This window comes from Leptonychotes weddellii, chromosome 5 (genome assembly GCF_054177405.1).
Source record: "Leptonychotes weddellii isolate Sample4059 chromosome 5, ASM5417740v2, whole genome shotgun sequence".
Taxonomy (NCBI): Eukaryota; Metazoa; Chordata; class Mammalia; order Carnivora; family Phocidae; genus Leptonychotes; species Leptonychotes weddellii.
The window spans coordinates 42,079,431-42,104,170 of record NC_138373.1 but is presented as its reverse complement, the minus strand read 5'-3'; the positions used below and the strand labels follow the sequence as shown (position 1 = coordinate 42,104,170).

The following is a 24,740-nucleotide window of genomic DNA, read 5'->3' as shown; positions in this document are numbered from 1 at the left end:
GACCACCAAGATCGAGATTGGAGTGCTGTAGCTATGAGACCACGGGTTAAGGAGTACCAGCAGTTGCCAGACACGAGGAGAAGCAAGGAGCAGATTCTCCCCCAAGCTTTCAGCAGTAAAGCCCTGCTAACACCTGGATTTCAGGCTTTGGTCTTCCAAAACTGTGAGAAGATGAATTTCTACTGTTTTAAGCCACCCAGTCTGTAATCGCTTGTGGCGGCAAGCCTAGGAAACTAACACAGCTAATACGGAGCCGAGCCCTCATTGAAATCCCTGAGGAGTCCTGGTGGACTCCAAATCCATCACCGTCTTGCTGACTTGCATGTATCCAATGCCACAAAGAGTGGTCACCCCGGAAAGTATAAATCGGGGCTAGGAGCCATCAGTGGATGGGGTCCCTGCATGTCCTGCAAATTCCAACTCACCTCCAAGTGTTTGGCCAGTCGTCCCGGCTGCAGATGGAGCCTGTGATCATAGGATCCCAGCTTCCTCCACTTTACTTCCTGGTAGTGAAGTTCAAACTGCACCTTTGCTCCAGGGAGGATGTTTACTTCGGTTTTGAAGTTTTCCATATCAAGAGCCCTGCTCCTAAAGGTTTAACACCCGCCCCGGGATGTAAGTCAGCACATGCATGATGGAGAGCAAGACCCCGCATCTATGCAGAGGGCACCTAGGTTTTTGTGGGCAATCAGGCTGCTCAGGTGTTTATGAAAACAGACAGGAGGTACAATCCAGATCACTGAAATTCCTGGGTAGCTTTAATTCTACCAACAGTTTAGTCTCCTCTCCTACCTGATCTTTTTCTTCCAGAGCTTCTTAGAGATCTGAGTGTTATCTGCAAGAAGCTACCAGTTACTGATCCCTATTCCACGCCGGGACCTTGACACGTATCATTTCTGACATGGCAGCTCTGCCGGATGGGTATCATCAACCTTGTTTTCCAGATGATAACAAATGAGGCTGATAGATTATTAGTAACCAGCTCAAGACCACTTGGCTACTCAGTTGTGGGGCAGGGGCTCAAACCCAAACTGATAATTCGTGCACTGGAGGCTTATTCTAGAGATTCTTTACATCCTTGAAAGTCTTCAGGAAGAAGAAATCTATGATTGCATCAAGTGGAATATGTATTCCCAACATAAGCCCTTATTTAAACACATATATATCAAGTTTACTGTGATCATTGCTTGAGGTGTTTAGTTTTAAAGAGGAAATGGCAGGATTATCAAATGAGGCTGATTTGGGCTTTGGGACTGAGTGGGAGCAGCTAGCGGATGAGACCACGATCTGCGCTGGCCCAGCCCTTACCTCACCAACCCCGCAGTCTTGCCTTTGGCTCTTGCCTGGGAGTAGAGAGCTCGACCCACAGTCTTCTCCTTAATGGAACTAGTGAATGTCGTGCCGTCTACAGTCCTAAAAAATGACAGGAGGCCCCCGAGTTGTTGAGTTTTCCCACACAGTAGTCTCAACAAAACAAACTAACAACAAATAACCCAACCAGTTGGATTTAGTGAATGTGGGCCATTATAATTTTGCACCTAGAAGAAATGAGAAGAGAGACATCTGCCTATCGCCTGGTCAGGAGTCCCTTTATCTGAGAGTGTGATTGAAGAGATAGGCACCCTGGGCGCCGGGGTGGCTCAGTCGTTAAGTGTCTGCCTTTGGCTCAGGTCATGATCCCAGGGTCCTGGGATCAAGCCCCGCATCAGGCTCCCTGCTTGGCGGGAAGCCTGTTTCTCCCTCTTCCACTCCCCTGCTTGTGTTCCTGCTCTTGCTCTCTCTCTCTGTCAAATAAATAAATAAAATCTTAAAAAAAAAAAAAAAGAGGCACCCATCCTGAAAGCCTCCCCTTGGGTGCTGTTGCTTGTGTTTAAAATTGTTCCTCATTTTCAAGCTTTACCCTTCAGATAAGTGTTGTTCTCTTTGGGTAACCCTTTTGAATTACAAATATGCTGAGGAGAAGTGATTGATAAATCACTAGTTATCTGGCTTACATTTGTTTAGAAGATGACTCTAATAGCCTGGGGGCTCATACTCTCTGGCAAGAGCAGAAGAGAGTGAGGGAAGATGGAGGGAGGCATTGGGGAATCCCTTTGCAAATTTGTGTTTATCCCCCTAACATCTCCCTTAGGGATCTCTGACTTCCCTTTGCAACTCCATCTCAACACAGTGACTGTCATCTAATGCGTTCCAAGTAATGATTGGTCAGAGCCATCGAATTACAGAATTTCAGAAGTAAAATGGACTCCATGGCATTCAAATGGACAGGATCTCTCACCATGTGGAGAACGCTAGACATTTGGCAGCATAAGGGCCAATTTCTTGTCCCAAGTGCCAATGACATGCTTGGTGAGGCTCACTTGAAGGCCATCTCTTTAGATGAGAAGTCAGAGCCAGGAGACAGTGACTTGCTCAAGGTCACACAGTTGGTCAGAGACAGCTAGAACTAGACCCCACGTGTCCAGGTCTGCACTATTCCCATCAATCCATAGTCTGGTTCAAAGACCAAGAAGTCTTTAATACAAAACGAAATTATCTCTAATGGGAGAATATTTGGAACCTTGATTTTAAAAAGGCAGAAGAAATATTTTGCTAGAAGAAATATTTTGTGCAATTCATATGAAATTGCAGTGATCAAGTTGGCTACCTTCTCTGGTCTTCATAAATTCAGCCCTGAGTGGAGGGAGACCAAAGTAAATGTATATGTTGTAATTCTATCTTTTGTCACCTCAAATCTTCTATGACATGAGATGGAGAAGAAGAAAAGAATAAAGGAAAACAGAAAGAAGCAATATCTAGAATAAATTCTGGTTATGTGGCTTCAAAATAAAAATTTATTACAACAGTTCTAAATGTAATTTTTCAGACACAGTGTCATCTAATGCCACTACATAAAAGCTCTTCTTTCTACATTTCCTTTTTTAGAACTAAAAATTTTTTGAAAAATAAATTTCTAAGCCAATTCAAAGGATACCAATTCAAAGTCACCTAATGCCTTTTCCCCACCTACTTTGTTTTGTTTAAAAAATATAGTTAACATGCTCTGTAATTTTTAGAAGTCAAAGTGCATAGTGTTTGAATGCTTTATCTATTCACAGTTATCTCTGGTTATCTTGGTGGTTGAAAGACCAAAGCCGATGAGAAGTAACTCAATCTAATGTCTTAGTAAAAAAAAAAAATAGCCAGATTGTATGCAGAGTCTTGTGCTCTGTTCTAGGCAACCGGGACAGGACACGGCCAGGCAGAGAACACTCTGGGGATGGCTGTGTAAATGGTCGGGGGTAGAAAGCCATCCAAATACTTGGAGGAACAGGGAATGTTTAGCCTTGATACATGAAGCCACCAGGTGGAAGAAGATAAGTGGCCTCACTTTTTAAAAAGCACTGGAGTGGCTGAAAAGTATTTTTAATTACAGAAATCTTCAAACAGACAAAAAATAGAATAATAGAAGATACCTCCATGAAACCATCCCTGAGCCACACCATTATCAGTACTCAGCCAGTCTCAGTTCACTGCTACCCCCACCCTCTCCATCTCGATTATTTTGAAGCCAATCTCAGAGAGCATATCATTTCATCCTCGAACACTTCAGTATGTATTTTGCAGAGAATTAGAAAAAAAATTTGTGAGTGGAACCAGAGTCACCGGGTAGAAACGGAACAGATTTCAATTAAGTATGAGAAATAATTCTAACAGACCTGTCAATCATTGAGTGGATTGCTCTGGGAAGTAGTGAGTTTATCATTAAGGAGATATTCAAGTCAAGCCTGGATAAGTCACTTGTCCTCGGTGTAATAGAGGAATTCAATCACTGGACAGATGATTGGATTTAATCAGTGGTTCTCATGTTTTTTCCCCATAGAGAAACATATGACAGGTGACATGGAACTGCTCTGCACTCATATATGGTTTCCTGTAAGCCATGGCAAATCCATAGATTTCTCCCCGCCCCCCACACCCCCTCCCCTGCAAGAAAACACATTAAAATGCAAGTAAGAGTTGTTACCAGGGAGATAGCTTGGTTGCTTTAATTTATTAGATATGAAAAGCAAATCCTTCACAAATCCTGATATTTTGAAAAGAAACAAATTATGGGGACCCTTGACATCCAGTGGGTCCACAGATCTGAGAGTGAGAACCAGTGGAGCAGTTGACCATTAAGGTCTATTCTAACTATGAGAAGTTTGGATTCTATGAGTAGAGCATATCCAATTTCTAGTCTACATAGGAGTTACTCACATGGAAAAGTTGGAGATGAAGGCTCCTTTGGGAATCTGAACATCAAACACGACATTCTGAGGCTCTGGGGAGTTGTTCACCACTTTGGTCTGTATGACAGTGTTGGCCATACGAGAAGTAATAGTGGACTGGACTTTATAGCTATAAAGAGTTACTTGATCAGCCTCTTCCTGTAATTGGCAAGAAAGCATAGGGGTACTCAGAGCAAAATTACATAGAACTTCACCACGTATTTGATGGTAAGAGCACCACATTTTATTATGAACAATTCTCAGGCATTGGTAAGCATATAACTCAGGTAGTATTAAGCATTCTCCTAACTTGGAATCCCCCCACCAGGGAGAAGCCCGCCTTTGTTTTGAGATAGCTCGCGATGCCTTTCAGCTCTATGAGTCTATTCATAATGACGTTTAAAATGCGAATACAGAAAATCGTTGTGCGATGCAAGATTGGATTGAGAAAGTTCAAGAAATAACTTCAAAGGCAGGACCCTAGCAAGGGAAAGGATAAGGATGGCGGGGTTTTAGGAGACCCTGGCTGTATCTTCAGAGGGAGGTGCAAACAAGGGTAGAGTGGGGTGGAAGTACACTTGTGGTCCCCATATTGCTATTTGCCTTCTTCCATCTTTTTTTTTTTTTTTTTACGATTTTATTTATTTATTTGAGAGAGAGAATGAGAGAGACAGGGCACAAGCAGGGGGAGCCACCGAGGAAGAGGGAGAAGCAGACTCTCCCCTGAGCAGGGAGCATGATGCAGAGCTCCATCCCAGGAGCCTGGGATCATGACCTGAGCCAAAGGCAGATGCTGAACCAACTGAGCCAGCCAGGCGCCTTGCCTTCTTCCATCTTATCTGTTACGGTGCCATCTTCTCGTCCTTTTCTCCTTCCAATTAGAACAAAATATGACACACTGATGGGCGTGAGCAACAATTGGAATATGAAGAAAAAGTATCTTGTCGATGCCATGATTGGTCCAGCGCTCTGGACCTCCTTTGCTACTCCTTGTCTATTCATTTAAGGCAGCTCCGGTGTAACAAATTGCAGTCTACCACTGTGCTGAAAAGCTCATGTCTTTCAGGAGATGCCTGAGAACCGCAAGCTCCTTCAGGGTTAGGGCAATTAGGTGACCCATTAGGTTTTGCTTTCTTCTCCAAAAGGATTTGCTTATTTCGATACTAGGTGTCATCCTCAAAACTTTGTCAGGCAAGATTAAGCCTTTCAACTCCGTAACAGCCAGCTCACCTCAAACTAAGACAGAAATCCAGGCTGAGTTACTTTTCCTTCTTACCCATTAAGTGTGTGCTTCTCACAGTTTCTGTCAGTTCAGAGCAGGAAGCCAATGGAAACCATTTCCTTTTGATGTTTTCTCGCCACAGGAAGGACTTTTGAACATCTCAGGAAATCAGACCATTTCATGTTTGGGAACTCCTTTCCCACACTGTCTTTTTCCTTCCTCCAAATCCGTTAGGTGTCATAGTTTAAATTAAAACGGCTAAATTGGAATGAATATGTATGCTTGGGTGAAACCTAGGTTTTTCGCAAAACTTAAGAGAATAGAGAGAAAGGACTTTTTCAGCTCCTGGTGACATCTCTCCTGGTGACATCTCACCTGGTGACATCTCTCCTACATATATCCTATACTCTTTCATGCTGAATTTTAGACATACTTCCAAACAGAATTAGGCAAGAGGGTATTTCGAAAGTCAGGTAAATGCTCTCAGGGCTAGAGACAAAGAGGAAACCGTATTGATCTCCTGATAATAGGTAACAGGAAAATCATTCGGTCATCAATTTTTAACAAAACCAAAGTAAACTCACCATCGTTTCTCCAGATTCTCCAGAAACGCTTCTCTGTGAAAGGAAGATAGATAATCATTCTTCCAAAAGTGTGTTACTTATTACCTAGAGGACAAAAACTGCTTTCTCTCAGTCAAAAAAAAAAATGTTTCCCCCCTTCAATACTGAGTCACAATTCATTCATTGGAGCAGACATAAATGTCAAATATTCTGGAATACTATTTCCCACTGGTGTTTTTCTTTGAACACATTTCTCAGCCACTTTGCAAACACACCATTCTTTGATATAATGCTAGAACATGTACTTTTAAATGAAAATATTCAACGGAACTCATGCTGAGTGGCCCATCTCCCCTTTATCCCATTTGAGTTATTTTCTTATTTAGCTGAATGGTAATCTGGATGCCCCAGGCTACCACGGGGCTCTGGACATGACATTTGCAAGATCTGTAGTGCTTTCATCCCCCAGCCCCCACTCATCCTTCAGATCTCAGCTGAGGGAGATTTTCTCAGTCAAGCTCTCTCATGCCCACCCCCAAACTAGGTAAGCTTCTCTTACTAAGTTTTCATGGCACCTAAGCTCTTCCTCCCAAGCAAGACGGTGGGAGTGCTGTCTGTTTTCTCCATTGGACTCAGCTACATGAGGCTCGGGATTTCAAGGCATTTCTTCTTTGGGGTGGCCCTGGAGCCAGGCATAGTGACTGGCGTGTGGAAAATCCTGCACTTTCACTGTTATGCTAGAGAATTATCCACATGAAGGACTGTCCTCTAGGCATGGAAAGCTGAATTGGGTTTAAAGCTGAACTGGGTTTAACGATGGGTGAACATCTAATGTCTGTGGGACTTTAACAGAATTAGTCAGGTATTGGATATAAGGCTAGCTAGCCTGATTTGGAGTGAACTGGGGTTTTAGGGAGTGTTATATGACCTTTTGAGGTCAACAGTTGACTTCTTTTCAACTTTTTGAATGCAATTCTCAATGATGAAGTTTTCTCTTTTGTGGCTAGATGACACGAGAACTTGCCCATTGGGTTTTTATATTATTGATCTACAAGAAACCTGGACTCCTAGGAAGTCCAAAATTCACACCCATACAAAATAAGTCATTGGTCAGCTTAGCGTTGCTTCCATAAACACCCCCTTTCTCAGCACGTGGGCTCCATGTGGGAGAAGCCACACCCTTCCTGGCCTCTTGGAGAACTCACCCCTATGAATTAGAGGATGCCTCCGCGCTATTGCGGGTGGCCTCCAGGATGCAGCCTGGGACCTGGCTGGTCCCTATGCTCTCTGAGCTTCTCCCCAAGGCAGCAGTGACCGCCCCGAGGAGGATGTGTTGCTCAGCGGGCGGCATCTGCTACCCCTGGGAGAGGCAATGGCCTCCTAAGAGGAAATCTTTCCTGATAAGGCAGTAAAATCATCCTACCATCTTAGAATTTGAAGAAAATGCATAGCCATCCATCCTTTAAGGAACTAAGGTGACCACTATGATAAAAAAGAAGCTCTGAGATAATCTAGCAAAAAGCACCTTAATCCTTCCCCTCCCTCATCAATCATGATCTCTTTCACTAATTTCCCCTTCGAGACTAAGGCTTACTGTACCTGATACCTCCGGTTCTCCGGCACAAACTGAAATTTGCCTGGGGCCAGTTCAACAAGATCTTCGTATTCTGCAAACTTAAAAAAGAATTTAGGATATTTATTTCTATTAATTGAAAAGATCCAGAGCAAAGGAAGCAGATGGGGACAGGCATAAAGGCATTCATCCTGTTTTTCTATCTTGTTTCCTATACCTTTGGGAAATCACTTTTTTTTTTTTTAATACAATTACTTCTTTAATGTGTTTATATTTGCCAGCTATGTCTCAGAGGTGAATCCATGGAAGCTATTCTCTTCAAATTTGTTGGATGAAGGAATGCATTTTTTAGTTTGCTGGAAGATGATGGGGCATACAGGTCAGGGTCACATTAACCCAATGATCAGGTAGGTACCTGGGGAGCTATTGGGTAAACATTGGCATCAGCAAGTGTGTGAGTGGATAAATGTGCCCATACGTCTCCTCCAATTAAAAATGTTGGGAAAAAAATGTCAATAGGAAAGGAATACCAGTAAGAAGTGACTGAGCAAGCACAAACATGTTTGGATGTCTTGGCTTCGATCCCCAGCTCTGTTAATCAGATTTCCAACACACTTTGGCGGTTCTTAAGGTGTTGGAAAATAAGATCGTTTCTTAAGCAGACAGAGTGATTTTTTTTCTTTCCTGCAAATATGCAATCCTGGTCTTTGGCATTTCTGTGGGTAATCCACTCTGCAAGTATTACAAAGCTTCTGCATCTCCTAGGATATTCCCATAACACACATTCCTTTTGACTCAGTCCAAGACTTAACTTTCCTTATGTTGGGGATGGCCAAGGATCCAAAGTGGAAACCTTGAGCTCCCTGGAAATAATCCCTGCACTCTGCCAGCCCACTTGCCATCTCCCCCACTTAACAGCAATATTTAAACTGCCCTCGTGACAGGACTCATTGTTCACGTAGGTAGGAAAGACAATGGTGCTTTGATAATGACTTTTCTTACACTCTTAGTGCAAGAGTGATAATGATGTGTCATCCTCATCACAGCTAATAATTATTAAGTGCTTCCTAGTGCTTGCATTGTGCTCAGTAGTTTACATATGTCATTTAATTCCCCTAACCCCCTTTGGGTTAGATCAATTATCCCCATTGTTTAGATAAGGAGTAGGCAGCTGTGTTCCATAAATGTTGCTCTGTGGGGCCGGTCCACTGAATTTGACTGAACTCTCATGCAAATCCCATTAACGCTTTAAGAGGTAAATACACGTTCCAGTAATTAGAACAGTGAACACTCCTGCTCACAAGAATTTTATCATAAATTTCCTTTCGCCACAGAGCACAGTCCTTGAATAGCAATAGCCACAGGCTATTTACTGAGCCTGTGTATAGGCCCACAGCAAGGACTTTTCTGGGAGTACTTACTTCTGGAAGTCCATTGGTGGGGATTTCGAAGCCTTGTGTTTCAGAAACAAAGACGCAGATGAGAAAGCACGTGAGTCGATTCATTTTTGCGGGCTGGCTTTGCCAAGCTCTCCGTGCAGGGTCCCGGGAGAATGCCACTCCTCGCTGAACCCAGTTCAAAGGAACAGCAGAAGAGTTCGTGTTTTAAAAGAAGAAAAAAAAAGAAGAAGAAAGCTCTCAAACTTTGTTCAAAAACAGGACAAATATTTGTTCTGGAGTTCAAACTTGAGCTGTGGGGGTGGATTGGACACCCAGAGGTTATTCAAACAGCAGAGCCCGAGGTAGTCACTGGGCTGTGAGGACAAATCAGGGTCAGGAGGACGTGCTTTCTTTGGCTTTGCTGATTTCTGTTCATCTCAGAATCAGAGACCTAAGATCAGCCTCATCCTCTTTGAAGGACCAGGTGGGAAACTAGACGGGGAAATAGAGTCTGAGAGAAAAGGGCGAAAGTGTAAAGCTTCTGGAAATGAAATCCCTTTGTTTAAATGAAAGCAGGAGAAGTTTAGCAAAAGTGGAAAAAGAAACACAATGGTGTACTGAGCAAAGCATTCACAGCTAGTGTTTTTCCCTCTCTCTTTGCGAACTAAGTACCTAGTGCAGTAAAGAACTGGGCATGCAGCTGGGCCGGATACAAAGACACGCTGAAGAGTGTGGGGCCGTTTCACGAATGTCTTTGACTAAGAGAGCAGTGTCTGTCCCTGCTGCTGCCCCTGATCAGCCTCGCTCAGGTCAGTGGAGGATCGATCTCCTCCGTTCCAGAATCAGAGAAAACCCAGCCTGGAAGCCCTGCGTAGTATGCGTCCCATGTGTGGTCTGGATGTAATAATAATGTTAACTAAGATGTATTGAGCCTCCTGGTGTCAAGTACCTTCACTTGTATTATCTTTAACTCTTTTATTTTTTTTAAAAAGATTTTATTTATTTATTTGACAGAGAGAGACACAGCAAGAGAGGGAACACAAGCAGGGGGAGTGGGAGAGGGAGAAGCAGGCTTCCCGCCGAGCAGGTAGCCTGACGCGGGGCTCGATCCCAGGACCCCGGGATCATGACCTGAGCCGAAGGCAGACACCTAATGACTGAGCCACCCAGGCGCCCCTAACTCTTTTATTTTTTAATCTACAAAAGAACCATGTGAGGTATGCACTCTATTTGTCCTCCTTTATAATTGAAGAAAGTAAGGCTAAGTCGTTTATTCCACCTCAAGGTTAGTAAGTGAAGACGCAGATCCAGCAAGTCTGGCCTGACCCCAAAGCCTTCGCTGCTCATGACCCCATAGGCTTAGGAGGGGCAACCTGCCATCCATCACTGGGATCCAGGGTTCCAGGTGTGAATCTAAGCTAGAATTCACCTGTAATTCCCCACCTGGGTGGCAGGTCTATTTAGTGGGTCTTTTTCTTGAACCTCTATTGCAGACATCTGCTTGAACATGGATCATGCTCTGGATCCCAGTTTGGTCAGCAGGGGACCTGTGCCCTCACTTTACTTCTGGCTTTCCTTCTCAGAATGGAATGCATGGCTTCCTGCCTAATGTTCTGTGATCTAGCTCCTGGCCATGCACCTGCTTGCTGGAAAGGACCACTCTCTAAACATCCACTCCCATGGGGAACTCACACCCATATAGCCATAGGAAGTCTGCTGTGGTCCCTGAAACATGATGCTCTAGGGCTCTTTTCAGCGGCTCCCATTCTGACCACAACGGGCAGCTTCCCTTGAGCCTCCAAGACCCACTGTGAGAGTTACATTGAACCCCGGGCCGTTGTCTGAGACGGCCTTTGGATTTTGTTTAAAGGGAAATGGTTTAAAAGATTTCAGAAACAATGCAAGTGAAAAAAAAGAAAGTCAAAAATAATACCAAAAAGGTAAACTTATAAATTGAAATGTGTAGGATGGTACTTAAAAACTTATAATTTTATTTATAATACCCAAGCACATGCCAAAAATAATTCAAAGTGTAGGGGCAAGTAGAATATAAAATGCACATAGATAAAATTTATCTGTAAGATTAGGAAGGGTTACTGACAATTTTTTTTTTTTTTAAGTTTCAACCCTATGCTGTCTCCATGAGACACTTTATCTCGGCGAGATAAAAATAGACTAAAAGTTGATATCATGTTAAAAATCTTTATTTCAGAGACTTAAAAACAGGTGTTACAAAGATGGTATCAGGTTAAAATAGATGTCATGGCAAATAAGTAACAAAAAGAAAGTCAGAAGAAAGTTAAATCTAAGAGTAGAAATCAAAAATTTGGAGAAAAATGATAAAATAGATTTTTAAATTAGAAGACATTGATCCATCTGTCCAATTAATAAATGCAGAATATATGAGAATAAATTAAAAATTTATTTTTAAGATAATTTTTAAAAACTTTAAATTTTAAATTAAAAATTTAATTTAAAATTTAAAATTTAAGTTAAATTTTAAATTAATTTAATTTAAAAATTTAAAAATTTGAAATTCAAATTTAAATTGAATTTAAAAATAAAATTAAATTTAAAATAAAAATAAATTTAAAAAGTGAGATGTACAATAGTAACATGAATTGACCAGTGTGTCAAATTTATAAGACATCTTACATGAAATGTAAAATATTTAAAATAATCCATAATATAGAGGTAAACAGACCAAAAAATGGAGAGAGAAATAGAAAAAGGTGCATAAAAAATTCATTGAGCCTGACAATTTTTTTGGAATTTCATAGGATGTACAATATCTGAACAATATGCAGAAAGTGACACTCTGGTTTTTAATTCATTTAATGAGGTGGATTCTGTTTTTATCCACAAATCTGAAGTACACACTTGAAAAATTTTAGGACCGATTTACCTTTTTTTTTTTAAAACATTTTATTTATTTATTTGAGAGAGAGCGAGAGCAAGCATGAGGTAGAGAGACAGAAGCAGACTCCCTGATGAGCAGAGAGAGCCCAATGCGGGACTCAATCCCAGGACCCTGAGATCATGACCTGAGCTAAAGGCAGATGCTTAACCGACTGAGCCACCCAGGCGCTCTGGAGCCAATTTACCTTATTAAAAACAGTAGATATTATCCTGGACAATATTTTTGTACCAAGAAAGAATAATCCACAATAGTAGAAAGTGGATTAACCTAGGAAATTGAGGCTGATATTACACAAGAAAATTTATCCAATTAAAACTTCAGCAACAAAAATACTAAATTTTTTCACTATTTCAATAGCTATTAAGAAGCCATTCAGTAAATTCCACAATCTGTTTCAGATGAAAGTGCTTAAAATATTAGTCTCAGGAGGCAATTTTTTTTAACTTGATGGGAAGTGTGTGTGTGTGTATGTGTATACATGTATATAAAACCAAGAGTCAAGTTGGAAAAAATTAAGAAACACATGTAGAAAAGTCACTTCTCTTAAAAAGAGAAACCAAGAGATTAGTTTTTGTTGAGGGTGAGAGTCCTAATCTAGAAAATTTGAGAGTCTCATAAAAAAAATTACTAGAAGTAGCAAAATTATTTAGCCAAACAACAAGGTACAAGGTGAACCCACAAAATCAGTTACATTTCTCTTTATTAGTGGTTGCACCAGAAATAGAACAAAAGAAGTCCTTTTTTACCAATTGTTTCAAAAGCACATAGGAATTTAAGTCAGGACAGAGATTTATAACAAGAAACATCTTTTTTTTTTTTTTAAAGATTTTATTTATTTTTTTGACAGAGAGAGACATAGCGAGAGCAGGAACACAAGCAGGGGGAGTGGGAGAGGGAGGAGCAGGCTTCCCGCAGAGCAGGGAGCCCGATGTGGGACTCGATCCCAGGATCCTGGGATCATGACCTGAGCTGAAGGCAGACGCTTAACGACTGAGCCACCCAGGCGCCCTATAACAAGAAACATCTTAAACTCTGGTAAAAAGAAGGAAGCCATGAATAAATGGAGCACTGTATTCTTAAAAATACTAATTGTTAATGCTAGTAGTTAAAGTAGCTAATAATTAAATCATTAGCTAAATTTATATATACATTTTATAAAATATTGATGTTAGTGTCCCACAAAGAGCTTATGGAACTGGAAAACTCTATAGGATGAAAAGACAAGGGGCGCCTGGGTGGCTCAGTTGGTTAAGCGACTGCCTTGGCTCAGGTCATGATCCTGGAGTCCTGGGATCGAGTCCCGCATCGGGCTCCCTGCTCAGCAGGGAGTCTGCTCCTCCCTCTGACCCTCCCCCATCTCATGCTCTCTCTCTCTATCTCATTCTCTCTCTCAAATAAATAAATAAAATATTAAAAAAAAAAGGATGAAAAGACAAAAGCCAAAGAAATGTGGTTTTTAAACAGTAACAGTTATGCCCAGTGTTTAAGGTTTTAAAATACATTACAAAGCACAAGTTTTTAAAAAAATATGGTTTAGTGCTTAAAAATATAGATACTTCCTTCCCTTCCTTCTCCTAATGTCCTCCATGCTATTCCTTATGTTCCACAAATAAGTGAAACCATATGATGGAGCACTGGGTGTTTGTTATACGAAAACAATGAATCGTGGATCACTACATCAAAAACTAATGATGTATTGTATGGTGACTAACATAACATAATAAAATTAAATTAAAAAATATAGATACTGATCAATGGAATAAAATAGTGAGTCCAGAAATGCATGTCATATAGAATATGCTATATAGAAACCTATAGCAACAAAACAATAGGGAATGAATTCAGTCCTTAATAAATGCTCCTGGGACAATTAGATAATGGTATGAAAAGGAATTAACTTTAATCCATAGCTCATATCATATATAACAAAAATTTAAATGGTTTGAAGAATTTCATGCCAAAAAGAGTAATGAAAACTGGGTAGGCTACTATGTGCTGGGTCTTCTTTTAGGCACTTAGAAAAGAAAACAATAGAATGAGTAAAATATACATGATAAGCAAAACTAGTTAAGATTTACTAGGACTGGGCGCCTGGGTGGCTCAGTCAGTTAAGCGTCTGCCTTCGGCTCAGGTCATGATCTCAGGGTCCTGGGACCCAGCCCCACATTGGGCTCCCTGCTCCTCGGGGAGCCTGCTTCTCTCTCTTCCTCTGCCTCCTTCTCTCTCTCTATCTCTCATGAATAAATAAATAAAATCTTTTTTTTTTAATATTTTGTTTATTTATTTGACAGAGAGATGCACAGTGAGAGAGGGAACACAAGCAGGGGGAGTGGGAGAGGGAGAAGCAGGCTTCCCGCGGAGCAGGGAGCCCGAGGAGGGGCTCGATCCCAGGACCCTGGGATCACGACCTGAGCTGAAGGCAGACGCTTAATGACTGAGCCACCCAGGCGCCCCATAAATAAATAAAATCTTAAAAAAAAAAAAAGATTTACTAGGACTGGTGAAAGCAGCAATCTCCTTACTCCTCCTTTATAGGTGAAATCACGGAGGCTCAGAGAGGTTAAGTAACGGTCTAGATGGTTGGCAGGATCTGAACATAGACCTGCGGCTGGCAAGCCTGCATTCTGCCCATCACCTGCCAAGAGGATGGCCTGGGGGAGCCTGGGTGGCTCAGTCGGTTGAGCGTCAGACTCTTGATTTCAGCTGGCCTCATGATCTGGGGGTGGAGGGGGGTTGGGGGAGTTGAGGGGTGTCATGGGATCAAGCCCTGAGGCGGGTTCCATGCTCAGCGGGAGTCTGTTTCTCTCCCTGCCCCACCCCCCCAACCCTCACACGCGGGCACATGCACACTCTCTCTCAAATAAATAAATAATAAATAAATCTTAAAAAAAAAAAAAAAGATGATGGTCTGGCTCCTACCCACACTGGGGGACGCGGATGAGCAGAGAGATGACATATAATGAAATGCAGACATTATATTACACAGGTAAAAAAAATGCTCATATGGAATGAAAGCAGTTTTAATTTACTATCAAACATGTACCTTAATCCTCCCATTATCCGTGAGGACGAGTTCCAAGATCCCCAGTGGATGCTTGAAACTGCGGATAGTCTTGAACCCTATACACACTGTTTGATCTTATATATACGTACCTACGATAAAGTTTAATTTATAAACTAGGCACAGGAAAAGATTAATAACAACAGTTGAGGGGTGTCATGGAATCATATAATAGAGACGATTATAACAATATAGTAAGAAAAGTTCCCTAAATGTGGTCTCTCTGTTCTCTCTCTCAAATACCTTCTTGTCGGGCACTGACCCTTCTTGCAATGATGTGAGATGACAAAATGCCTACATGATGAGATGAAGGGGAGGTGACGTATGCGTCGGCGCGTAGCGCGGGGCTGCTGTTGACCCTCTGACATGCGTCAGAGGAGGATCCTCTTCTTCTAGGTCATGGCTGGCCCCGAGGGAAGACTGAAACCAGGACACTGGAACTCTGGATAAGGGAGGGGGGACTAGTGAATTCCACCAAAAAATAATTAAGAGTCTTACAAACTGTACTGGAAGTTATTGAGAAACAGATGATCACAAATTGCTTGGCGGCACAGTGAGTTGCTCCAGTCTCTCCCATGAGTAATATGGTAAAAGTATAAATGACAAACTATAAAACCATTGCCACATGCTCTCTGCTCAGGAAAGAAATTCCCAGGAAATAATTCAAAGGGAAAAATTGTATAGAAAACTTGATGCCACTGAAATATGGACAAGAAGCAAACTGACAAATAATGGGGGGATGGCTAAGAGAATGGTTCATTTGTTCATGAATGAGTTCATGTACCATAAACACCAATGGAGACTTGATCAGTTGTACTGGGTACTGGATACTAAAAGCACATCACAGGGAGTTCTGATTTTCAAGTGGCTCAGCGTGGTGGTGCAGAAGGATGTGTAAAGGGCAGACAGCACTCAGCAACCTGTGATAAACTGGAGAAAGGATATGGATGCACGTTGCACAGAGGAGACATTGCTTCCATTGGGTCTAGAAGGAAGGGCAGCGTTTGTCCAGGCTGACAGAGGGAGAATCCCACTTGGGAAGTGAGCTTAGAGTGTGCAGAGGCAGCTGGGCATTCGGAGCACTGGCCGCACTCAGTCTGGCAGGAGATGGCCACGGGGACAGGTGCAGGAGAGCCTGACACACTGCGTCAAGGGACTCTCAACTTTGTGCTGTAGGCAGCGGGGATCCAGTGGAGGATTTGTAGAAGGACAGAGGCATGACGAAATCCACATTCTATAAAGATCACTTTGGGTGCAGCCAGGATGATGGAAACGAAAGACAAAACCCAGGGAGCTCCTGAGGAGGCTGACGGTGCCCACACAGTGGAGTGGCATGAGGGTCTAAACCAAAGCAACCGCAGTGGGGACCGACCAGAAGATGCTCCCATAAAATGCTATATATTTGTGTCAGTTGGCAAGTATGTGCTTTTGATATATAGAATTGTATGTGCCAGGGGCAGCGGGGTGGCTCAGTCAGTTAAGCATCCGACTGTTGATCTCAGTTCAGGTTGTGATCTCAGGGTTGTGGGATGGAGCCTCATGTCGGGCTCCATGCTGGGTGTGGAGCCTGCTTAAGATTCTCTCTTTCCTTCTGCCCCTCCCACGCCCACTCTCTGTCTCTCTCTCTCAAAAAAAAAAGTATGTGCTGATTATTGCTGATTAATGTTTAACAGCACACAGATTAGTAAGGACTTACATTTATAGCTATAAAAAATGTGTAAGTTGGCAAACAGTCAAGAAATCTTGGTGACTAAAATGTAATGTCTAGGTGGAAGGTTTATGGACAATTCTTTCTTCTTTAGGGTAAGTGGTTAAGAGCATCGGGCTTTCGGGCGCCTGGGTGGCTCAGATGGTTAAGCGTCTGCCTTCGGCTCAGGTCATGATCCCAGGGTCCTGGGATCGAGTCCTGCATTGGGCTCTCTGCTCCTTGGGAGCCTGCTTCTCCCTCTGCCTCTCTCTCTCTCTCTGTCTCTCATGAATAAATAAATAAAATCTTTAAAAAAAAAAAAAGAGCATTGGGCTTTGGAGTCTGTCTTCCTGTGTTCATAATTCTGGTTCTTTCACTTACTAGTTGTGAGACCTTAAGTGGCCCCCTAATTGGAGTCTTGTTAGTAAAATGAGAATGAGCTCCCACTGCTATGGACTGAATTAAATGCCCTCCAAATTCTTTTGTTGAAGCCCTAACCCCTCTCCCCGCCCCCCATGTGGCTGTATTTGGAGATGGGGCCTGTAAGAAGATAATTAAGTTTAACAAGGGTCATAAAGCTAGGGCCCTGATCCTACATGATTAGTGTCTTTCTAAGAAGAGACACCAAAGAGTTCTCTGCCTCCCTCTCTACCCCTCACTCCCTACCAGGTGAATACACTGTCCATAGTGAGAAGGTGACTATCTGCAAGGTTAGAGGGGACCACTCACCATGAGCCCAGTTGGCTAATTCAGTGTTGGTCCTAAACTTCCCAGCCTCCAAAACCGTGAGAAATAGATGTGTGTTGCTAAGCCACCCCCAGGATAATGCTTTGCTATAGCAGCCCTAGCCGACCGAGGCACTCAGGTGAATTCTTACAGAGTTCTCGTGAGCGTTAAGTACAGTAACGCATATGCAATACTGGGCATATACTAAATGCTCAATAAACAGTAGCTATAGTTATGAACTACTTTTATCATTAGAGTGTCGATTTCTATGTAAGGAAATTTAGGGCACACACACACACACAGATTTTAATACTTATGGAAACATTTTTATCCATAAATTTACCTCTCCTATTTTTCCAGATTTGGGAGAGTGAATCTTAATTCTGCACCTACCAGCGCACCTTGTTGCCCACTGTAGATGGTAAATGATATTTGCTAAATGCTTTTGGAAGTTCTTCATAGACTATTTCAAGCTGCTGCCACCTTTTGGTTTTGGTTTTTGTTTCTTCTGAACAGGTCAACTGTCATATACCTTAGATTTTATGCTTTGTTTATCATCAACTTTCCCTATCAGATTAGCACATAAAACTGTTCCCACATTGCAGACTGATGCAGTGGAGAGATTTTATGTATTAGCCAATCCTGGGAGGATTTTATTTTCCTCGCCACAAAAGAGAAATTCGGCCTCTCTGGAGGAGAGGAACTCTGCAGTTTCAGCCCCGGGAAGAATTAGGTGATGGGGAAGCGTGTCTCAGCCCAGGGCCAGCTTCGGGGGGCCTGGAGCTTCCTGCTACATTTGATGCCGTCCCCACTCTAGCAAAGCAGCAGATTGGAAGAAGGGATTTGACCAGGTGGCCTCTGTTATGTCTCTATATCCACTGGAAATTTTGATGGCAGGAATTTTAGAAGGAAAGCAAAGAAGTCTGTATTTGGGCACCTCTTGGGTTTCAAGCAGAGTTAAGAGAGGGGAAAAGCGTTTCCAGCATGGGGGTAAAGGGGCAAGATGGCTACAGGCTCTGGTGATGGATCTTTGTTCTCAGGATGATCGAGTGGTGGCCTCCATGGACACAGGATCCGAGAATGTGGGAGCCAGTGAGATTCACAGCTGGGAACCCACAGAGTTAAAAGTGGGGCCTCAAACTCCCCTGGCTTGAAAACGGGAATTTGGGGGACATTTATTCCAATGCCCAGGGAGTATAGATGCAGGTGACACATGGACGTCAGGTTTAAGTGGGGGCGGGAAGCCCCTTAAGGGACATTAGAGGGGGGTCACCAAGCCACGCTTTGTGGCTGCCACATATCTACCAGAAGGGTCAACTCTGGGAAAGGAGCTTCTTCAGCCATCATTCATAGCATCCCATCACGGACTTTTTGAAGGGCCCTGGAGGGAGAGGTACCGCAAAAATTAAAAGTATGATTTTTAAACACACAAAACAATAGTACCGAATTGCTCAGTAATGTATACCCATGCAGGAAAACTATGAAAACATGCATCGGGATAATCCATACTAATGTTCAGTGATGGTTTCCCAGCAGAGGGAGGGAGAAAGGGAAAGAGGAGACGTTGGTAGTAGCCAGCTTTCTTTCTTAGAGAAAAGAACTTGAAGCAAATACGAAAAATATTTGGAAATGTTTATTGTTTCATATACATATATACTTACGTATGCATATTTTTAAATTGTGATAAAAACACGTAGCATAAATTTACCCCCTTAACCATTTTTTAAACGATTTTATTTATTTGACAGAGAGAGAGAGAGAGAGCCCATATACTGTACTTTTCAAAATACTTTCACATTTTACCATTATGCTGTTTGACTCCCAAGAGCCTACCTCTTACTAGGTGTGTGACTCTCGCAGGTTTCCTCATCTGTAGAATGGGGATATAACATCTACGGGACGGGGGGGCTGTGACGAAGAGTGACCGAGGAGCAGGTTAAGAAAATGGTGCCTGGCACAAAGCGAATGGCTACTCCAGGGACTGTGTCATCACTGTCATTGTTCTAGAAGGCAAAAGAAAACCAGCTGGGAGTGTGAGGTATAATCATAGGGCCTAGACCTGAGAGTTGTCTCCACTTTTCTGCCTAGGTTTTCCCTCAGCCTCGGGAATGGCACAGAGGTGTATGTTCTGGGAAAATGTACTTCTGGAGCAATGGAAGGGAGGAAGCCAACCCTCCCCTTCCTTGTGTAGGACAGGCTGACTGAGCTCTCAGCCAAGTGGGTGCCTCAGCCCATTCCTCACGGGAAAATGCTGTCACAGCTTTGCATTCTCTGCTGAGATAATGCCTCTGAGTAACTGAGACCCCATGGCATGTTTTTCAGAAATAATTGTGATTTCCAACCTTATGGCCCTTTCCATTGATCATTTCATCTCCTGATTGTAATCGGATATTCAGAATGACCTCAGCACAAACCACACTTTGGGCAACCTGGGAACTCTTCTCTCTTTATGCCGATAGCTTCTGTCCTAATCCCAAGGTCTTGAGAAAAAAACACCATGTTTGATCTCTCTTGATGTTCGGAGGCACCATGGATCCCTATCAGGGTAATGTGTATTCAGGTCACTGGGTCCTGAACCTGGGGCTTTCCCAGCCTGCCTTGCGCCTGGGCCGCTGCGAGCTGTTCCTTAAGTTTTCCTGATTTGTAGGAGGGAAATCACTCCTGCAAATGCCACAAGAATATTGACTTGCATATCTGTGAAAATCAATAGGAAGTATAAAGAGGAAAGTGTCACTACATTATGATGTTTAAATCACATAATAACTCATGTAGTACTCAGTGAGAATTCTAAGGAATATCCATAAACTTGAGATTCATGACTCTGAATGTAAGTCATCGTAGCTTAGCTAACAACATGGCAAATCTAGCACACATTCCTAAAACTCAGTTCGAGTCTCACCATTGTGAAAGAGTATATTTTTTAAAGTCCAAAGTCGAAAGTGAACTAACTTACAAATAGCCCTATCTGACCCTTACTTGCTTGTTCATTGGTTCAGATGAGGCATAACGTGGAAAAAGTCTGCTTTTTACACATATTTGAAGTCTGATGCCTTCCTACTCAAAATGAAGTTAAGTCATTTTGTTTTAGGTTCTTCAAGGATTATTTATTTTATTTCTCTAGATGATATTCTATTATTCTGTCACATCTTTTTTTTTTTTTTTTCCACACTGAATACAGGTGTGGGTTAGTGTAATTTGGGGCCAGAATATAAAGAAGTTTTGCAAGAGACATGTTAGAAATTGGATAGAGGCACCACAAGCCAAAAATATGAAATTAGAGAGTATGAGGCTGATTTCGTCCTTGTTCTTGGGCCATGGAAACTTGGCTTTGCTGCTGAGTCATCTCAATTTTTGTGTTCCTTCAGAAGTTCACAGTCAAACCCACTGCCCAGGTAGATAGTGGGGCCGAGGGGTGTCCAGTGGCCAGCCGTTACACGTCAATTCAGTGTAGCAGCTTCCAGAATTCCTCCCAGGGCATCGGGGTGTTTCTGGTGGGGAAGGACCTCACTGGAAGCTGCTTTCACCATAACACTGTGATCTCATATTGATGTCCAGGCTGGGAAGTACCCTCATATAAATTATTGTGGCTGGCTCTCAGGTATAAACAGGGCGAGGAATATCTTTGGATATCTGAGCCACAGAGATGTTAGAGGCCATCTAGCCTGACCCCTTAATTTAAAAGATGATAGAAGAGAGGCTCAGAGTTGTCCAAGCTGGTAATGGATAGAGAAGGGGTGCTGGGCAGGGATAAGGGGACAGGCTGGTAGTGGCAATGGGTTCAGAGTTGGGCCATCTGGTTCCAGAGTCTCACTACCAACCACAGCCCTAACCTGCCTCTCTTGCTCACTAACTGGCTTCATGACTTTGGGCATATCTCTGCGTGCCTTGCTGTCCTCATCTGAAAAAGGGGGGATAATAAATAGTACTCACATATGAGCACATGTAAAGGACTTAGAACAGTGCCTGGAACATATTAAGTGCTCAGTTATTATTATTATTGTTATTATTATTATTGTTATCATTAGCAGCAGCAGCATTAAAGCAGATCCAATCTAGGGAATTCTGATCTTTAGATAGGTACAACACATTTTTTCACTTCATGTTACTTCTCCTGTCTTCTCAGGGGGTCTTAAGGGTATTTTAATAGAATGAACATAGCTAAGGAGAAAGCCTGCCCTTATTAGCTTTTCATCAAGGGCTGTCCACCTTTATCCTCTCCTTCACTCCCACTCCTCTCTCTTTCTACTGAGATGAAAGTTGAGAGGGACATGGGATAAGAAGTGGAGTGAAGAAATCATAATCAAGAGGGGCACTCCCTCGTAAGAGCAGTGCTGGGAAGCCTAAAAGAGGGAAGAAGTTGAGGCTCGGGGGAGATAAGCACACCTAAACTCACTTTCCAAACCACATTTGGAACAAGCGGGAAAAATTAATAAAAGCAGTAGGTTTACAATCAGGAAGAGAGGCGGTCATGTTAATGAGTAGTTCTTTTAGCTTGGTTTTTCCTTGGAATATGACCACCAACCTGGAAAGAGTAGCATAAGCAATGGATCAGGGGATAATAAACCCAAGAGAAATGTGGATAATAAGACTGCACCAGAGTAATTCAAATGAATCATTTCTAGGCCCAGACTAATGACACTCCAGGGAACTAAAAAAAGTTCTAGGTTAAAAGAGCTTGTAAATTAATACTATTAGGTTGCTTCAATTTTCTTCCAAAAAGGAAAAATTTCTATTCTAGAAATTAGGGGTTGGGGAGCTTGAAGTTGACTTTATTTGGAAAAAAAATATTATATCTATGTGGAAGGGCTTTGACAACTAAGGCTCATTAGATGTGGGATAGGAATACAGTGGGAGGTTCACTGGGTGATGAGGAATCTGTGTGGAATTGAAGGGTCAACGGACCACAGAGGGCAGGGAACAGCCTGGGCACTGAAATCCTAGGGGGGTGAGTACACAGGAAGCAGGAGAGAAGTTTGAAAACCAAGGTAAGTTGAAGGAATACTGTGAAGACATGCTTAAGGGTCAGGAAGCAGGAGAAACGAATCCATCTTCAGGTGCATGCTGATGTTGGCTTGAGTCCAAGGTCAGGCGTTGAGAGGCAAACTAATCTGTCAGAAGAGTCAGGAACTGGTGACACACATAAGTCATAGACACTGCCCAGATGTCATAGCCAAGTTCTTCCCCTGGATTTTTGAGCTTGTGAATGGCAAAGAGCCATTTACTGCCTAAAATATCAGAGATTATATAGTGCTTGATTAATGTCAAGTTGAACGCATTTTACTTCTTTTTACCATGGTGTTTTCAAACTAGAGACCCAGATTTGTTACAAGCACAGATGGATTTTAATGTGCTTATCATGGGTGAAGTGGAAAATGAAAATAGAATGATTTTTCAACTGGTTAATTATAGAACCAGTTGTTTGAATGAATCCAAGCACAAGAGCTTTGATGAACAGATTGATGTTAACTTGAAGGAATGAATTTAATGGTGAGAAACAGGGTCCTAAAATCCACGGAACCTGTTCAAAATAAAATATACTCGAAATAAACTTGAATTAAATGCTGAACAAAATTTCAGATGACAGGTAGTTGGGAAGGATGCCTAATGTTTTGGAAGACAGATTGAGCATTCAAAGGCATATTTTTAAGCAAAAATAAATTCTAAAAGCATTCCTTGTATTGCCTGAGCGCATTCTCCAATATAGACTACACCTGGAATCCTGCAGCCAATTCTTTTTTTTTTTTTTAAAGATTTTATTTATTTATTTGAGAGAGAGAATGAGATAGAGAGAGCATGAGAGTGGGGAGGGTCAGAGGGAGAAGCAGACTCCCCGATGAGCAGGGAGCCCGATGTGGGACTCGATCCCGGGACTCCAGGATCATGACCTGAGCCGAAGGCAGTCACTTAACCAACTGAGCCACCCAGGCGCCCCCCTGCATCCAATTCTAAATGAAGTATCATGAAGGACTTTAATAAATTAGAGGTAAACCATGGAGGGTATTTACGAGAGAGGGATTTGAAAACAACCATATAAGGACATAATGTTAATACACAGCTCAAGAAAAAGGCCATCCGACAATGAGAACACGGGATGTATATGAAAACTATCCAAGTATGAGACCTCTTGGCTAAAGAGGAGGTTAATTATGAGGTGATCATTCTGTGGAGACTCCATGCCAGAATGGACAAAAGAAGTTAGAATCCAGGAAATCACAAGCTGGAAGAAGCTGGGCAGGTAGCCGATCTCTGTGGCAGAAGAATGAGCAAGATCAACACTGTATGAGGAGGCTGTGAACAGGGGGAATTTCAACTGGGTTAAACCAGACCATTCTGGAGCTAACACCATGAATGCTGAGAGCCTGCCAGCACATTTCTTTGAGGTGCAATTTGGCAGGATTCATTAGGCCAGGACGAGGTTCCATTGGTGGTAAACTGGGTCAAACTGTCCTGTGGAGATGGACTAAATCACCATATTTCCAGAGAACAGCATCTGGAATGTTCCAGCTTTTTTTTTTTTTAAGATTTTATTTAAATCTTAAATAAGAGAGAGAGAGAGAGAGAGATGATGAGTGGGGGGAGGGGCAGAGGCAGAGGAGAGAGAAATTCTCAAGCAGACTCCGAGCTGAGTGCAGAGCCCAACATGGGGCTCAATCTCATGATGTGAGGTCATGACCTGAGCCAAAAACCAAGAGTTGGACAAAACCAACTGAGCCACCCAGGTGCCCCATAGAGTGTTTTAAAACAGCAGTTTAATATTTTTCCTGAATCTGTGGGTTGACTGAGTTCAGATGGGTGGTTCTTCTGCTCCGTGTGGTGTTGCCCACGGTTGGCTGGAGGCTTAGCCGGATTATGACATCCAACACAGCTCATTACACAGCTCGTGTTGGTGCCGGCTGTTGGCTGGAAGTTCAGCCTAGGCTGTTGACCAGAACGTCTCAGTTTTCCCCAATGTGGCCTCCCCATATGAGTTGGGCTTCTCCCTGCCTAGCAGCTGGGTTCCCAGAGGAGCATTCCCAGAGGAGCATTCCAAGTGTGCCACAATGAAGCTGTAGATCTCATAAGGACCATCCTTGGAAGTTACACAGTGACATTGTTACATTCTACTGGGTAAATCAAATCTCCTGTCTCTCCAGATTCAAAGGGAGGGCAAATACATTTCATCTCTGATTAAAAGAGTGGTGAAGCATTTGGGACCATCTTTAATCCACTACAAGGAATAATGGGAGATAGAAGATGATATAAGGGAAGGGAGTTTCAGAGATTCCAAATAACAAATGGAAATGACTGCCTAATGGAGGTTATTATGAAGATTAACTGAAATGCACATATGGAGATCTTTATAATAACTGGTACAGAGCA

General features: G+C 42.5%; 1 protein-coding gene across 1 annotated transcript in view; it reads right to left on the bottom strand.

Annotated features, from left to right (window-relative positions):
* Positions 1-9,234, bottom strand: part of ITIH2 (inter-alpha-trypsin inhibitor heavy chain 2) — a 33,751-nt gene extending 24,517 nt beyond the window's left edge. Inside the window, exons 1-6 of the mRNA XM_081820552.1 lie at positions 9,030-9,234; positions 7,635-7,709; positions 6,057-6,089; positions 4,240-4,409; positions 1,309-1,413; positions 426-588 (exon numbers count right to left, since the gene is read on the bottom strand). Of these exons, the coding sequence (XP_081676678.1) occupies positions 426-588; positions 1,309-1,413; positions 4,240-4,409; positions 6,057-6,089; positions 7,635-7,709; positions 9,030-9,113 (630 nt within the window). The 5' untranslated portion in view covers positions 9,114-9,234. The remainder of the gene's footprint in view (positions 1-425; positions 589-1,308; positions 1,414-4,239; positions 4,410-6,056; positions 6,090-7,634; positions 7,710-9,029) is intronic.
* Positions 9,235-24,740: the final 15,506 nt, after the last annotated feature.